The sequence below is a fragment of the Pan paniscus genome, chromosome 3, assembly GCF_029289425.2.
Source record: "Pan paniscus chromosome 3, NHGRI_mPanPan1-v2.0_pri, whole genome shotgun sequence".
In the NCBI taxonomy this organism is placed as follows: domain Eukaryota; kingdom Metazoa; phylum Chordata; class Mammalia; order Primates; family Hominidae; genus Pan; species Pan paniscus.
In genome coordinates this window covers 53,009,866-53,027,112 of record NC_073252.2, presented here as the reverse complement: position 1 = coordinate 53,027,112, position 17,247 = coordinate 53,009,866, and the positions used below count along the sequence as shown (strand labels likewise).

The following is a 17,247-nucleotide window of genomic DNA, read 5'->3' as shown; positions in this document are numbered from 1 at the left end:
TGAGATTATAGGCATGAGCTACTGTGCCCAGGTTGCATGTACTAATTTGAGAAGACTAATTGGGAGCCTAGGTGTCTACTCATCTCCCTTTCCTACCTTGCTATTCCTGATTAACAGCTATATATAAATGAGACCTATTGGTTGTCAGTGGAACATCACGTGAGGTACAAAAGATTTCACATCTGCCTCAAATCAGTTACTTGTAGGGATGTGAGATGAAGAGCCTTTCAGTCCATTGTGGAAAGTTTCTTCCAAAGTTATGGCACCTAGACCGGGGAGGCAAAGGCTATTATAACAAGATTTTTTTGGTCCCTGTCTCACAAAAGAACAAATAAATGTGTGTGTTTGAGGGTGGGGAACGGGGAGCAGAATAACATTCCATAAAGAGCTGGGCTTAGACAGGTGCATTGGCTCAACATCTGTAATCCCAGCACTTTGGAAGGCAGAAGTGGAAGGATCACTTGAGGCCTGGAGTTTGAAACCAGCCTAGGAAACATAGTGAGACCCTATCTTTAAAAAAATTTTTAAAGTTAGCCAGGCATGGTGGTGTGTGCCTGTAGTCCTAGCTACTCAGGAGGCTGAGGTGGGAGGATTGCTTGAGCCCAGGAGTTCAAGGCTGCAGTGAGCTAGGATCGTGCCACTGCACTCTACCCTGGGCAACAGACCTAGACCCTGTCTCTTATATAAACAAAAGAGCTGGGCTTAACTGTGAACAATGTGTTTAGAACTCTGGAGAGTTGCAGTTCTAGCTTTCCTTGTCTTTTTTTCTTATTCACTCATCCATCTTCCCCCAACCCCTCCTTCCCTCTTTCCAAATACTTTATTGTGTATACTGCACCAGGCCTACATTAGGTACTGGGGATTTAGCCATGCACTATGAATTGAACTTGTATAACTCATATAAGCACAGCAACGTTAAGAGTGAAAGAAAGAAAAGGCAAGCCTTTTCTATGCTAAGTCGTTTGCTGAAGATAGATCATATCCTGAAAAGCAAAAAGGATTCTGCTCCCCACCAGTCACTTTGTCGTGGCTGCTTGCCTAAAGTTGGCCTTCATTCTGGAGTGTCCTATTGCCTAACAAAATAAGCTATTTCCAAGAAATGGGAGACCAGTTCACTAGGCCTAGGGCTATTCAAACTGCTTTTCTACTACCTTACTGTTGTGTAACACAATAAGGTCAACAATTCTGGCATTTGATCTGCTATGAAGGCTATACTTCTAGAGATAAGAGAAAGGCATTTCATCCTTCTCATTTCATCCTTAACTCCAGAGGCTCTTAGGAACTAAAAAAGTGAGTTCTCAAATTTCTCTGATAAGACATTCTTGGTTATCTTATTACGCCTTTTAAAGTAAAACTGGCACAAGGGAGAGTTATGTCTGACATTGGTCTTACATACGAGTACATCATAAAAGCCACTAAATATGGTGAGGGAAAACTTGCTATTTCTTGATGCAAGCTGTGCTAAGTAAGCGTGCTCTTCAATTTTTCTCTCCTAATGATTGGCCAAATCCAATTCAAACTGAAAGCAGCAAGGTTTTGGGACTTGGCTATATTCAAGCCTTCCCAATTGTATTTCTAGGCCACTTTACAGAACCACACAACTCACTAATTGGGATTTGTAAGACTGGTTCTGGTTTTTCTTGGTCTGAAACGTGGTATCCAGTCACCATCTGCCCCTTAACCCTGGCTGATCTTGCCAAAGTTCCCTGTCTCTCACACACACAGGCCTCCTGTACCTTAAGTAATATGAACTTCTAACTAAGCCAACACAGTTGGCTCAGCAACCAGATGAGTTCAACTGCTCACTAACATACAGTAAACTCAACTCAGTTTCTCCCAGAAATTGAAAAAGATGCTGTATTTTTCTAAAAGCACCATCTAGTGGCCAAAACTCATAGCATTATTTGATAACAGGTATAGGAGACATTCTCCTCAACATAAAGACTGAAAGAATTTTCGAGGCTTTAGAAGTAACATTTACATGTTAGACAAAACTTCATGATGTCAAATAGGGTAAACGTTTGAGATGAGTTAGAAGTTGAACCCTGTTAAACTGGGGATGCATTCTGCCAGGTTGGTTGTGAGAACCTGTGACATAGTATCTTCGCTTTCCAGTTGAAAACGTGCAAACTACTTTAGATAAAGATAAGCTCCTCATCATGTTGGCTGTGCATCAGTAGCTTAACCACATTTTCTTCTCAAGTGAAAAGCCACCATGCTGCTTTGGGCACTAATGCTCAAGCATAACTTGCTTCAGGAAATCTAGGAGTAAATTTAATAGCTTGAAAATTCAGGTTTGTAAAGAGCACAGAGGACACACACAAGTGGCTGACTCTAACACAGGAGAAAATACATAGTATTTCTTGGGGGCACAAACACCAGTGTCTTAATTCTCTCAAGAACATAGGTTCAGATTCTCTTCAACTTGGCTGAGTGAAGAGCTACATTCTACCTTCATTCACAGCCAAAGGTAGCGTCAGGAACATTTATGACAAACTAGTCATATTTGACCTTTTACTGACATTTGGGAGCATTCTGCATTCCCAGCTTTCCCTTCTCCCTCCAAACTAATACATCGTCTATCTGTAGAGAAAACTTAATAGTTCTCTATATAACTAACTTTATATTCATCTCGTAGAGAATGAAGAAGTAAAATATTTAGCTTCCAGTCTGATCTTCAAGGGCTAGAACATGTTCTTTAGGTTTTTTTTGTTTTGTTTTGTCTTGTTTTTTGGTTGAATGGAGGATTAGAGAGTAACTACTATCCCCATCAAGTATATTCCCTTGCCTTTCCAGAGGCCTCACGGAGCGACAGGTTTTTTAACCACCAGGAGGCACAAGACAATTATGATGCAGAATGCTCAAGTTTCTGGATCTTGAGTTTGTGATGTGATGCCAAAGTTTAACACAAGTAACTTGGGACAGGCTGAGAATAGTTTCAGGTAAAAGGAACTAATTGAACAGCAGGAACTTTTTTTTTTTTTTGATAGTCTTCCTCTGTTGCCCAGGCTGGAGTGCAATGGCACGATCTCGGCTCATCGCCTCCTGGGTTCAAGCGATTCTCCTGCCTCAACCTCCCGAGTAGCTGGGATTACACACCTGGTTAATTTTTGTATTTTTTAGTAAAGATGGGGTTTCAGCATCTTGGTCAGGCTGGTCTTGAACTCCTGACCTCGTGGTCCGCCTGCCTCAGCCTCCCAAAGTGCTGGGATTACATGCGTGAGCCACCACACCCGACCGGAACATTCTTAATGAAAAGTTCTACACTGTTCAAGAATACTAGGCTCTTTCTGTCACAAGCCACAGTTCTCTAAGGGCCCACAGTAAGTCGTGAGGAAGTGGGCTCAGGCCTCTGAAATGGTGGCCAAGGTTTAACAGTGCTTTTGAGGGCCAGGTCTCCAAAACTATCACTGAACTGAACGATGGGTTAAATAAGCTCTGAGGCATGAGGGCTAGCAGCCCACTATCCCACTTGATTCGGTGTCCCATGAGAAGAATGCTGTGTTCCAAACTAACTTACCAGCAATTTGTAAATGTTGAAAACCTTAAGACCGAAAAGTGAAAATCCTATTGTCCTCTAACATTCTGCTCAATTTGCAGCTACTGGACTACAAATGAAATACTGACTCTAAACTCAGTTTTATCCCTAGCTGTCTACATAACACAACTATGTCCTCATCTGTTAAATAGGAGGAAGTTTCATAGTATCTGTATCATTTTACAGATACTATGAACATTTGCAGTTGTAAACTTCTTAGAGCGCCTACAATTCAGATGAATTAAACAGATGAAGGTCAGGATGAGAAATTTTTAAAATGTCTATCTGTGAAGCCAATCCTTTGCTATCTTCCCTCCCACTCCCTTTACTGACATGTTGAGTAAATGCTTCCCATTTAATTGGATTCTAAGGTCATAAAACAGGTAGTCAACCGTACCACAAGAATTTTTTACAAATCAGATGACCTGAAAATACTCTTGTTCTGCTAAATCTGAACATTACAAAATGGCTAAAAATGACATTTTAAAGATAGGGGTCTGAGCCTACTCTCACAAGCAGTCACATTAAGATGTAAATTTACTATTTGGAGGATTCACAGTGCACCAGTGAAAAATATCACGAAAGAAAAATTCTTATGTCTAAAACCTATATCCCTCGATCACATTCAGATCCTCTTCATGTTTTATTTTCAGTAAGTGTATTCTTGGTCTTTCTATTGTTTTCTCTAGTTGAAATAGCAGTGCCTAGCCAATCAGGAACCTGTACCTCTTCACAACCAGAAAAAAGTCACAAAAACAAAAGTTAAGGACAACTTTTTATTGCTACCAGAGGCTTTTATCATCAGTACACAGTTCTGACTGCAATACCTTTTTCAGACTGCAAAGGGAGCTGAGGATCCAGAAGTCATTAAAAGAAACATAAGGCTGGGGAGGCAGGGGGAGTAAGTTCTATTAGAAAATCCTAATAGCTTAACAAAACTAGGGTACTAAATTCAGTTATAACATGTTACAGACTTAAATCATAGAGCTGCCCCAACATCTAGACAGTCTCTCCTACTGATTATAAATGAGTGAAAACTATCAGTTAGAAAAATCTAATTTAAGTTGTTAATACATGTTTCTTTGGTGAGCACCTGGATATATTTATCACAAATTCTTTTATACAAATGTCGAAAATGCTTTCAACAAATCTAAGTGTCCTAATTACATGCCACTTTTAAGCATCACTTTAAGGTAAACAAAAATGAAAACCGTAATTTTAAATTAAAATTTGAAATGAGACACAAAATCAACCTGGTAATATGAGAACTTTTTCTATTGCCATCTCTGATTAATATGGGACAATTCCAAAGTACCCTTTTCAGACTAATTGGAACTTGAGTCATGGCTGTCACACTGAAATAATTTGTTCATTCAACTGCAGTGAAAATCAATATAGATCAACATGCATAAAGTTCAGTAACTATTAAATGGAGAAGCAAGCAAAAGCAACAGGAAAATTAAATCAGGATGCTGAGGGGGAACAGGATTGCTGGCCATGAATTTTAATTGAATTTTTGACGGGGCAAGCTACGTTACATTATAGCAGAAAAAAAGTGCAACTGACATACTACAAAGAGACTTTTTACGTTTAAAAAAAGTTTGGATCTTTTGGATTTCTTTTTTTTTTTTTTTTTGGTCTTTATGTGCTTAAATAACGCTGAATTATAATTAGCCACACAAATAATGAGAGTTTTTTTTTTTTTTCTGGCTCACTCCAAATCAGCCTGTTAAGGTATATTTCCTTCTACAGCCTTTCCTGATTTTGCATGTTCTCATTCCCAAAGTAGTCTACCTTAGTTTACACTCAAAGGTAGCACTTGTTGAAACTACATGACAGAAACAGGCTGCAAAGGTGGACAAGGGGAAGCATGTCCCTCTTGTCTTGATAAATCAGTGCCACACACAGAACCCACATTTTCTGAGACATTATCTTCATTATAGAGCCGTTTGATTCCATCATAGAAGTCATCCACTTCCATTTCCTCTACTTTGCGTTTAGTAGAGGTCTGCTTGCACCCACTGGCAGCTGGGAGATGATGGTAAAAGGCTGCTGTACCTCTGACTGGCACTTCTGGCTTGCTGTTGTCCTTGGAGAAGTCTGGGCCTGGGACAGAGGAGGGATGTAATCTGAACACTCCTTTGTCACAGGTCACCAGGGTGTGCTTGAGGGGACGGTAGACATAAATGGAATTTAGAGGCAGGGAAGACTGCAGAGTAGAAAGGTGATGTGCCACAAGCTCCCGACAATGGATCAACTGGGAGCTATCCATCTGGGCCAGGAAAAAAAAAAAAAACACACACACAGTTGATCATTAATTAACATAGGCTGCTCTGTTATCTCTGGTGGCCATTTTTCCTCCCTGTGCTTTCCGTCCCCGCTGAGTCTTTTCACTCCCCACATCTACCTCCAACTCATCTATTTATCCAGCTACCCATCCATCATCATCATCTTAGAAATTAGGTCCAAATCTGTATTTCTAATATAATTATCTTTGGAACTTGAGTTTTGTATTTGCAATGTATGCTGAACATTTACATGAGAACAGAAACTACTTTTTTGTATCCAACGTCTGTTTTGTTTTTTTTTTTTTTCAGTCTATTCCCCCTGTCTAGAAGGCCCTTCATCCTACTCTCTTGGCTTCTTCTAATTTTTTTCAGTGAAGTCCAAAGTACTCATAAATACATTCATTAAAAATGTAAGAAGCCAAAGGGCAAAAAAAAAATTTTTTTTAATCAGGGATGAGGAGGGAAGCTAAGAATTTTAAAAAAGTAAATGAAAAATTTAGAAATATGTATTTTGTAGAAAATAGTAGACCTAGCACTAAGATGAAATGTTTTTGGTAAAGTTTTTAATTTGGGAGTTTTGCTGATTCCTTCTTCTTACCCTTCAGGACAATTCACAGATATCAATCCTTTCTGGAGTTACCCCTGACTCCCTCAACACCCCAAACACCCTAAATGCCACAGTCATCTGTTTCTATATCAACCTTTTAACATATTTATGGCCAGGCGTGGTGGCTCATGCCTGTAATCCTAGCACTTTGGGAGGCCAAGGCAGGTGGATCGCTTGAAGCCAGAAGTTCAGACCAGCCTGGCCAACATGGCGAAACCCCTTCTCTACTAAAAATACAAAACATTAGCAGGACATGGTGGCAGATGCCTGTAATCCCAGCTACTCAGGAGGCTGAGGCATGAGAATAGCTTGAGCCCAGGAGGTGGAGGTTGCAGTGAGGTGAGATCAAACCACTGCATTCCAGCCAGGCCAACAGACAGAGCAAGACTCTGTCTTAAAAAAAAAAAAAAAAGACACTAAAACCTTTCAACGTATTTACCACATTTCATTATAATAATCTATTGAACCATTTAGCCTTTCCATTATAGACTACAAGACCAAAGGTGTGGCATTGTATTATATTCATCTTTTTATCCCTAAGTTTCTGGCACAATGACTGTACATGGAAGGCCTTTAAATTATTACCTGTAGTAAAGTGTCTAACTCTTCCTCACTTTCAGTTACAGCATTGTCAAAATAACCTTAGTTAGCATCATCATATATTCCTTCCCTCCTCTCTCCAGCGGCACCCCAATGCCTACCAGAAATAAGCTAAACTGCTTAGTTTAGTATTAATAAGAATCTCCATAATCTGATCTCAACCTTCTTTTCTAGCCTTATTTCCTAGCATACTCTCAACTTGTGGTCTACACTCTTGCTCAAGTCCTGCTCTATATGATGCACTAATCTTCCCCTTTCTTATTTTACCCTTAATCATCTTATTTCTACCTGTTGAAATTGTATTGCCCATTCCTTCCAGGACTGGCTAAACACCATCACCTTCAGGAAGCCTATCTTGACCATTTAACTATCAGGGATCACTTTTTTCCAGTTTTGGGTATTCTGAACATTTCTGGACCAAGTCTTACTTATCCTCATATAACCTGCAGCACTCACCATGACTGTTTGCAATACCACAGAGAAAATTGGGGAAAATAACGCACTCTACAAGAACACATTTGGTCACAAAATTATTTTTATCTCTAAATACATTCACTATTTGTTACTGAAAAATACCAGAGGAAAGAATGGTAAAAGGCTGATGTTAGTCATTGTATAATACAAATGCAAAGTAACTGAAACTGTCAGAAATATACAAGAAAATGGCAGATTTTAGCATCTACCATAATGTTCACTGATTTTTTTCCCCTAGTTTGAAAGGCATTAGATAACACACTGTGGGTAAGAAACTATTAACTAGTATTAGAATTTGTTCTCCCTCCCTTAAAAGAAAAAAAGTTAACATAACACTTAAGATAGTCCCTGAACTATCAAGCTTATATTTAGGCTAGGTCTTATTATATATCCCAGGGATGTAGAACAAGCTGAAACATGCTAAAAACATTGGAACAAAGCACAGAGAAAGGATGGAGCTTCTGCCAATATTTTAGGAAGCCTAAAAAAAAAAAAAAATGAAAGAAACTGGGAGTAAAAAAGGGGCTATAGTGTAGAAATTATTTCTAAAAAATAAGTACAGTCATCCCACAGTATCCATGGGGGATTAGTTCTAGGATCCCCCAAAAGATAACAAAACCCAACATGCTCAAGTCTCTTATATAAAATAATGTAGTATTTGCATATAACCCACTCGCATCATCCTGTGTACTTTAAATCATCCCTAGATTACTTATAATACCTAACAGAATGCCTACACATCACTTCATCTGTGTAGATTCAATGTAGTACTCAGCGTGCCACAAATTCAAGGTTTTTTTGGAACTCTGTGAAATTTCTTCCTGAATATTTTCAATTCACGGTTGGTTGAATCCAGATGCCAAACCCATGGATATGGAGAGCCAACTGTACCTCGTTTAATGAAATGTTCTTTAGCAAATGAATGATATTTATTGGCCTAGAAAGGTAAAGGTACCACAAATATTCTAATGCCTTGGTCACTGGGCATAATAAATGCCATGGCAGAATCAATACTATGGCAGAATCCTAAAAAGACATGTATTTAAGTAAGAGGAAAACTATGTCACTATAATCTTTCTGTGTGAAAAAACGAAGTAAATAGAGAGTTATATTTTAGCGGTGGGAGACTGACAAGAAATGATAGAGCTAGAAAAGACCTTAGAAATTATTCAAAACAAAACCATCCATATGAACTCCACTTCCACCCAAGTCCCAAGTAAGTCTTTTCTCCAAAATAACATCAAAATAAATTCCTTCTAATCTAGTACAATCTGAATTTGTTCTATAAGACACCAAAATAATTTGTTCCTTCTTGAGATCCAGTGGAAGAAACAAAACAAGCACATATACTGGAACTACCAAAACTCTCGACACCAGACAAGTACTCTAATGGAGTTGATAAAAAGGACTTAAATGAACTCTAATTATAAGGTGTCAAGAGAATATTATTTTATAACAATAAATGACATAAATGGTAGGTCCAGATGGATCCAGGTTTGATGAACAGCATGAAGCACTGAGGAACCTGCTGGAATAGTCTGACCACAGCCACCTTCAAAAAGAACCAGGAGACTGGTGGGGAGGGGTCTGCTTTTTTTTTTTTTTTTTAAATTTGCTTCTTTTTACTTTTAGGGGGTACATGTGCAGGTTTATTACCTAGATATATATTGCATGATGCTGAGGTCTGGAGTACAAGTGATCCTGTCAACCAGGTAGTGAGCACAGTACCCAACAGTTTTTCAACCCTTGCTCCCCTCCCTCCCTCCCTCCCCCTTCTAGTAGTCCCCAGTTTCTACTGTTGCCATCTTTATGTCCGCGTGTACCCAACGTTTAGCTCCCACTTGTAAGTGAGAACGTGTGGTATTTGGTTTTCTGTTCCTGCGTTAATTCACTCAGGATAATGGCCTCCAGCTGCATCCATGTTGCTGCAAAGGACATGATTTTGTTCTGTTTTATGGCTGCACCTACTCTAGTTTTAAACTAGAACATGTACTTTGACTACTGCCCAGCTAGGAACTACAAAGACCACTACACTAATCTAGGTAGAGTTAACAGCCTGAGTTTATCAGGGTGGGCCACATCAGTCAGAAAGAGGAGGACGTGAGCACAACCACACAACAGAGCAAGGGTAGAAGAAGGCTAAGGAGAGAAAGAGGTTTAGCCATCCCAGAATGGTGACCAACAGGTGGCGCAAGAGCTTAAGGGGGTGTAGTGGGAGGTTAACAGGGACAAAAGGAAGATTGCCTTTCAAACCTGGGAACACTCACCATACTTTGTCTCAAAGTGGGGGCTCAGGCAGAACTAGTGAGAGTGGCCTCCTCACAGCACGGTATGTCTGTGATGGACTCTCCTCAAACCAAGACACTGGGAATCATGTCGCAAATAATTTTGGCATGATCTCATCAATCTGATGCAAGAATTTCCTATATTAAAACCAGAAAACTAGGAAGAAATCTGATATTGTGGCCTTGTCACACGTCTAAACACAAAGATATTAGACCTGGTGTTCCCTACCTGAACACAGCAAACTTAGCAAAAACAGAAATGAGTCCTAAAGAACTAGGAGCCATCCATGTTTGGACCACATGGGTTGGTGTTAGAGAACTGCTAGAACAAGTCCCAAAAGTCTCTACCAAGATTTATGACCTTCCTTTTCTTCACTAACTTCCCCACTGCAATTATATACTACATGGGGCATATCTCTTAAAAAGAAAAAAAATTCACTGTATTTCCAGTTTTCAAACTACGTCCAAACACTACCTACATAATATAATCTAAACCTACACTACATAGGTAGATTTCTAGCTATGGAAGGGAAAACGCTATGTTGAGTGGAGATCTGCCCTTAAACACAAGTATAGCTCCATTCTTCTATTCTATATTCTGGGATTGTGTGTGTACAAGATTTTCTTTGGGGAAGGGGGACTGGGAAAGGGTTCCACTTCTAAAACAAATTATGAAAACCACTGAACTAGAATTTTTAAGGTTTGTGTGGTATGAAAAAAAGCATTGGTTCTTTTAAATCACTACTAAGTAGCTCTACACAGCTCTAAGAAAGTCTCCAGTTCCCTACACCAGAGCTATAAAATAAAGGAGGTGAATGAAATAATTTCTCCAGATTCTGTCAAATCCCAGGTTTGCAATACTCCTTCAGCTAAGAAGAAAAAAAAAAGTTTCAGTGAATACTTTCTTTCTCTAGCACCAGAAAACTTACAAAAGAGTATCAGATTTTCCAGTGTTTTTCACTAGGAAAACATGATCTCAAAGCTACAGAATACACATGCTATTTACAACATTATTATTTATGCTTCAAAATCTGTCCTCTGACACTAACACTTTAGAGCAATCTTTTTCTGTACTATCTTGAGAGTAAGCACAGAGAACAAGTCAGAAGGCATTTAGAGAGATGTCATTTGTTCCAATAAAAATAATGTAATGTAGGAGGTTTTCTATTAAGCCTATTCCTCTACTTCACAGTCTAATGTGAGTGATTAATATTCAACTTTTCTTTCTAACACTCCAGGGTAAGCAATGTAAATTTTCTGTGTCATATTATTCATTTAAATGGTGGTTTATCATAATTTCTAAAAATTCTAAGTAGCAACTACCTCCTAGGATTTATTCTCATTACAGCATTTAATTATTTTAATCTAAGACAATTAAGATATCCCTTCAAAACAAAAAACAGCCCATGTTACACTACATAGGTAGATCTCTAGCTAACATACTGCTCTGATCATCAACCTTTTTATGAAAAGACTGAGCTCCCCTCTGCTCACAAACTAGAGCCTAAAATTCTTGGAAGCACTGACATACTTGTTTAAAAAAAAAATTATTTTTTTGCCTGGTTCATTTTCTTCAGACATACTTCTTAAAATGTTTGCTATAAGATCAATTATAACTTTCTTAGAAAAACACCAAATTCAACTATTATGTTTTTCTTTTATAATAATCTAAATTTTTAGCTCAATAACTGCAGTTCTTTGCTACAATTAGTTTATTGCAAAATGTTAAGCTTAGAATTTCACAATCTTCTAAGTAAAATCCAATAAAACAAATCAGAATAACTACTGTTAAATAAGAATAAATAGCCATATAAAGGGAAAGTAGGTTCATGAGTCTTTTATGGATTCAGGTGGCAGGAAAATGGTCTGCAGCAGATCTAAACTCGGTAAGTTCTATTTGGTGACATGAATAGAACCAGTAAGCCTTCTCTCAAAGTAGTTGCTAACATACAGCACTCTCACCAACTTTCCATTTGAATGAGAATTTTCTCCACTGAACCTTTACATTTTACTTAGGTAGTTGATAATTTATCAACCTATACATTTTATAATAATCTGTAGATACAAGTTACAAACTAATCTTAGGTAATAATGGAACTGCCAGGGAAAAACCTCTTTCAGAAAAGTGGCTTCTACCTGCCAGTTTGGTATAAATACTTCACTTACTAGCCAACAATAAATTATTTGCTTGTCTAAAAAGCAACTTATTCTAATTTTTGTTCCTGACATCCGTTATAAAATGAGTGAAGTAAAGAAGTACTACATTAAAACCTACAGATGTAGCTAGGAAGTTTCTTTACAAAAAACTAAAGGACAATATGGTATTGACAATCTTATGAACATTTTAGAATTCTTAAAAATAAGAGAAATGGTTAAAAGGAATCTTAAAAATACTATATAAGTTTTATATGAAAAAAAGAGATCATCTAGCCCGTAAATTTAAAATATATACTTTACTCTTGTCTACTCTTAAGAATGGTTTGCCATTACAACATGAGAAATGTCTTTTAGTTTGGTAACTCTATGTATTCCAATAATAGAAAAACTTAAAAAGAACACTATTTAATTAGACTGACACCTACCTGTGCTTTCTGAAGCAGTTCAATTGTAAGAGAAAGCCAATCAGGAATGAGTTTCTCCATTTCCAGACTAACCATGGCCAGAGCAAGCATGGATCCTCTGAATTGCAGAAGTTGGTTGCAGGCCATACAGTGAAGTAGTTGCTTGGTAAGGGCTGCCAAATGTTGAGATGGGCTCAATTTGGGCAAACTGAAAAGTAACTGAGGCCTAGTTGACACTGCAATGGCATGGAACTGAAAATCACAAGAACATCATTTTAACTTTATTTAAATATCTGGGAAATTACATATAGAAATTGAAGCAACCTATTCAATTTCTTTTTTTTTTTTGAGACAGAGTCTCACTCTGTTGCCCAGGCTGGAGTGCAGTAGCATGATCTCAACTCACTGCAACATCCGCTTCCTGGATTCAAGCGATTCTCCTGCCTGCCTCAGCATCCTGAGTAGCTGGGATTACAGGCGCCTGCCACCACGGCCGGCTAATTTTTGTATTTTTAGTAGAGACAGGGTTTCACCATGTTGGCCAGGCTGGTCTCAAATTCCTGACCTCAAGTGATCCGCCTGCCTCAGCCTCCCAAAGTGCTGGGATTACAGGCGTGAGCCACCGCGCCCAGCCTAACCTATTCAATTTCTAAGTCTGTGAATTAAGCTTCAGTGATATGACATATATACTAATTTATAATTTTTCCTTGGATATCAAGTTTTCTTTTTCCTATTTCCAGTACAAAATAAATGAGTAGGCAATCTATTTTTTAATTTACTGAAAACTACACACTCAAATAAGAAACTAAAAGACTTCAGGTATATTTACAATATGAAGAAAATCCAATGGTGTGGCTGTGTGAAGATCCCAATTCAACTTATCCAGAATAATTCTCTCCATTCTCAAAATTTCAGATGAGGAACATCCACAGAAGCTGTCTCTTGCCAATACCTTTAGTACTGGAATTCTCTATCCAAAGCAAAGGGGAACAGGGACAGGGAGAAAAGGACAGAAAAGAAACTCATTTATGATTTTTGTTTTAGCAAACGAAGCAAGTTAATAAATATGGAGAGAAATTTTCACGGAAGAAACATTATCTTGAAAGGATTTATTACCTCATCTTCCTCAACAGTCTTGGCAGCTAGGAAAAAACAGCTGATTGCAATACAACTCAAGTATTTTGGATGAGCCTAAAATTTTGAAGAGGGAAAAAGCAACTTTAGTGATTTTTCAAAAACAGTTTAACTTTTTGTAACTGTTTTAAAAACCTAGATATGCAGATGAGACAGGTATACACAAAATACTATGGAATTCAATTAATGTGACTGCCACTCATTACTTTTTAGATCAGAGCTAACTTTAAGAACAGGAAAGAAAGTTTATTAAAAAGCTTTAGAGCAGTAATGAAAGGAAGGAAAGTATACTTGCAAGATCAAGTGTGTCTAGAGCTAACTTTTTTTTTTTTTTTTTTTTTTTTGAGACAGAGTCTTGGCCTGTCGCCCAGGCTGGAGTGCAGTGGCACGATGTCAGCTCACTGCAAGCTCCGCCTCCTGGGTTCATGCCATTCTCCTGCCTCAGCCTCCCAAGTAGCTGCTACTACAACGCCCGCCACCACGCCCAGCTAATTTTTTTTTGTATTTTTAGTAGAGACGGGGGTTTCACTGTGTTAGCCAGGATGGTCTCATCTCCTGACCTCGTGATCTGCCCGCCTCGGCCTCCCAAAGTGCTGGGATTACAGGCGTCAGCCACCATGCCCGGCCTGAGAACTAACTGTTAGCATTACAATCCTAGCCATATGATATTCTACAAAAATAATATCAATTCCATTGCTCAAAGTTCAACCAAAGCCAATTAACCAAAGTTCATTTCTATCCAGCAGAAAAAAAGCTTGATTTAGAAGTTTTTAATAAATAATATTCCCAAAATTAAAAAAATTTTTGTGTATGTAAACATTTTTTAAAGCTAATTGCTTGCAATCTGGGATATCTGAAAAATGCCTACTTTTATCTCAGCAACAAGTCCACATCACTCCTCCCTCCCTCTCTACTACATCTAACCTACTTTTCACAGATAATTCCACAGAAAGATGAGTTTAAGGTTAGTGTCCTTTCTTGGACAGTACATTTTTCAAAAATTATTAGTGAACACATTGTTGTAGTTTCTATCATGAGTTTCTTGCTGTGTTTATTAAACATTTGAAACAAAGTTGGAGAAATTTCTGGAACAACTAGAGAATTTTGCCAAATATCTCGTTTTTTTCATATTTCTTATTTATTGGGTCCTGTCGTGTTTAGTAAGTGTCTTAAGAGTAGAAGTTTGAGCAGCTATTCAGTCTTACACTCCGTAATTATTTGGCTTCTATTTTGTATACCTAATAAAGCATTTAATTGACAGTTACCCCAGTTTACATATTCTTTTGCATACTAATGCCTAAAAGTTTAAATACTATGCTACTTTTTCATGCCTTGCCATTAAATAAATGCTCGTTTTCTGCTTTAAATATGTTGAGGGCCTATTTACTAACTTGACACAGCCAATGACATGGCAATGGGGACAATATAAAACCTAATTATTTGTATGCTGTCATTCAACAAAAATATACCAAAGTTGCTTTATGACATCTTGTTATATACCAAAGTAAGCCCATAGAAAGCACTTTGTGTTTTTCAGAAAGCCACACAGTATGGATATTCAATAAGTAGTGACAGAGAAAAACGTGCAATAGGCTTATACTTTATTCTAGTCTGATTCCTTGTCCACCTCTGTACACCAATATGTTAGAAAATGACTAAGTATTCTGCTGATGCTATACGGTTTGTGCTAAAATCAAGAGATATAAAATTTCATAGGCTAAAAAGTTATGAATACTTGTAACAAAAAGAAAATTACAGAATACTATTAGAAACACTTCCAAAAACACTTCTGCTTTTTAAACAATAGTAGAAAGACGGGAGTGGTGGCTCATGCCTGTAATCCCAGCACTTTGGGAGGCCAAGGCAGGCTGATGACTTGACATCGGGAGTTCAAGACCAGCCTGGCCAACACAGCAAAACCCTGTCTCTACTAAAAATACAAAAATTAGACTGGCATGGTGGCACGTGTCTGCAGTCCCAACTACTTGGGAGGCTGAGGCACAAAAATTGCTTGAACCCAGGAGGCAGACACACTCCAGCCAGGGCAACAGAGCAAAACTATCAAAAAATAAAAATAAAATAAACAATAGCAGAAGACATCACCATGTCTTCTTATGGGTACATACATCATTCTCCAGCAAAGTTCTCCACTTCTTTCTACCTTACAGAATGTTCACTAATAGCCTCTAGTTTAGCATACATACACTCAAATGAGGTTATATGTAAGTCTATCTTAAAACACTTACCTTTACGGTAGCTAAAAACCTGTCCAAAAGACTGCTAGCCAGAGCAAATGTTTCTGGGTAAAGGTTGAATTGGTACTTGAGTTTGGCCAGCCATTGAATTACTTCATCTCTCTGGGATGGAGAAACATTCTATAAGGGAACAATTTTGAAAACAGAAGACAAAGTTTGAGCTATCATCAAGAGTATGTTTAGAATTCTCTCTCATAAAAGGTTAGGTAATACTACAAAATATGTTTAAAAATGTTAAGGTTATTCAAAATCTATCAGACTTGAGATACATGAAAATAAAACTTTATGTATTGGTTATCATATTTAATATCAATATCCAATATTCTCCTACTCTTTATTAAAATTTTCACTATGTCATCTCACCAAATATCCATAGTTGAATTAAATTTAGGTGCGCAGAGAATATAACATTTTAAAGTTTAAGTAACACTATTATCAGCTGATAGTAATTTGGAGTTAAGTTACCCCACCTCTTAAGATTGAGAAAATATAGTGAATTTCTCCCGCAGCAAGTAGCCATTAACTTATCTTAGGAAATATAAATGAACTATGATAATGGAAATGATAGCCCATTTGAAAAACTAAAATCAATAGTAATAAGTAAAAGATACCAGGGACAACAGATGAATTATACACTTAGAGATGATGAAAAAATATTGAACAGGAAATTAATCTGAAGTAAATTACTATTTTGAAAAATTTCCACAAACACAAAACATTATTGTTTTATTGTTGTTGTAAGCCTATTGAGTATAGGCTTAATTTTTAGCAGGGACACACTTTAAAGTAATAGTGATTAGAAAACTTTTACTCTTGAGTTTTGGAGTTGCCATTAAAAAAATAAAACCGGTTGTTTATTTTGGGAACATTCAGTATTCTCCTTACAGCTCTTTCAAACTGTAGTTTCAAACAGTTTGAAAGAGCTGCAAGGAGAATACTCAAATAATATGTAGGAAGATTAAAACAACAATGTTTTGTGTTTGTGGAAAGCTTTCAAAATAGTCATTTACTTCAGGTTGATTTCCTGTTCAATATTTTTTTTCATCATCTCTAAATGTATAATTCATCTGTTGCCCCTGGTAACTTTCACTTATTAATATTGATTTCAGTTTTTTAAATGGGCTATCATTCTGTTATCATAGTTCATTTGTATTTCCTAAGTTAACCATAGTAAGCCTACAATGGTATGGAACACTAGAAGTTATTCCTCATATCTAGCTGTAATTCTGTATCCAGGCTACTTTAAGATCTAGTTCTGGACTAAGGATCCATAAAAATCCCTGAGAACCAAGTAAAGCCAATCACAAGACTTCTGGATGAAGAGTTAAGCATTCAAGAGAAATTAAATTCCTATCAAGATGAGCTTTTATCCAAAATGCCACAACAAATAAGGAAAAGTAATGTTAACTAAGCCAGCCAAACACATCAACAAGGAAATAAATTCCCAGGAGAGGTAGGTGATGTTATAATCTGATGGAACTGGGAAGGCTTTTAGGGAGATGAAA

At 37.5% G+C, this 17,247-nt stretch overlaps 2 protein-coding genes across 4 annotated transcripts in view; one reads left to right on the top strand and one right to left on the bottom strand.

Moving 5' to 3' along the window:
• The window catches only part of SEPTIN11 (septin 11), a 120,939-nt gene extending 106,085 nt beyond the window's left edge, over nucleotides 1-14,854 (top strand). For both annotated transcript variants that reach the window (XM_063603545.1, XM_063603544.1), the window contains exon 10: nucleotides 13,839-14,854. In XM_063603545.1, the coding sequence (XP_063459615.1) occupies nucleotides 13,839-13,944 (106 nt within the window). In that variant the 3' untranslated portion in view covers nucleotides 13,945-14,854. The remainder of the gene's footprint in view (nucleotides 1-13,838) is intronic.
• The window catches only part of CCNI (cyclin I), a 36,128-nt gene continuing 23,181 nt past the window's right edge, over nucleotides 4,301-17,247 (bottom strand). For both annotated transcript variants that reach the window (XM_003832286.6, XM_063603550.1), the window contains 5 exons: nucleotides 15,734-15,862; nucleotides 13,470-13,544; nucleotides 13,183-13,323; nucleotides 12,375-12,605; nucleotides 4,301-5,810 (listed from right to left, as the gene is read on the bottom strand). In XM_003832286.6, the coding sequence (XP_003832334.1) occupies nucleotides 5,367-5,810; nucleotides 12,375-12,605; nucleotides 13,183-13,323; nucleotides 13,470-13,544; nucleotides 15,734-15,862 (1,020 nt within the window). In that variant the 3' untranslated portion in view covers nucleotides 4,301-5,366. The remainder of the gene's footprint in view (nucleotides 5,811-12,374; nucleotides 12,606-13,182; nucleotides 13,324-13,469; nucleotides 13,545-15,733; nucleotides 15,863-17,247) is intronic.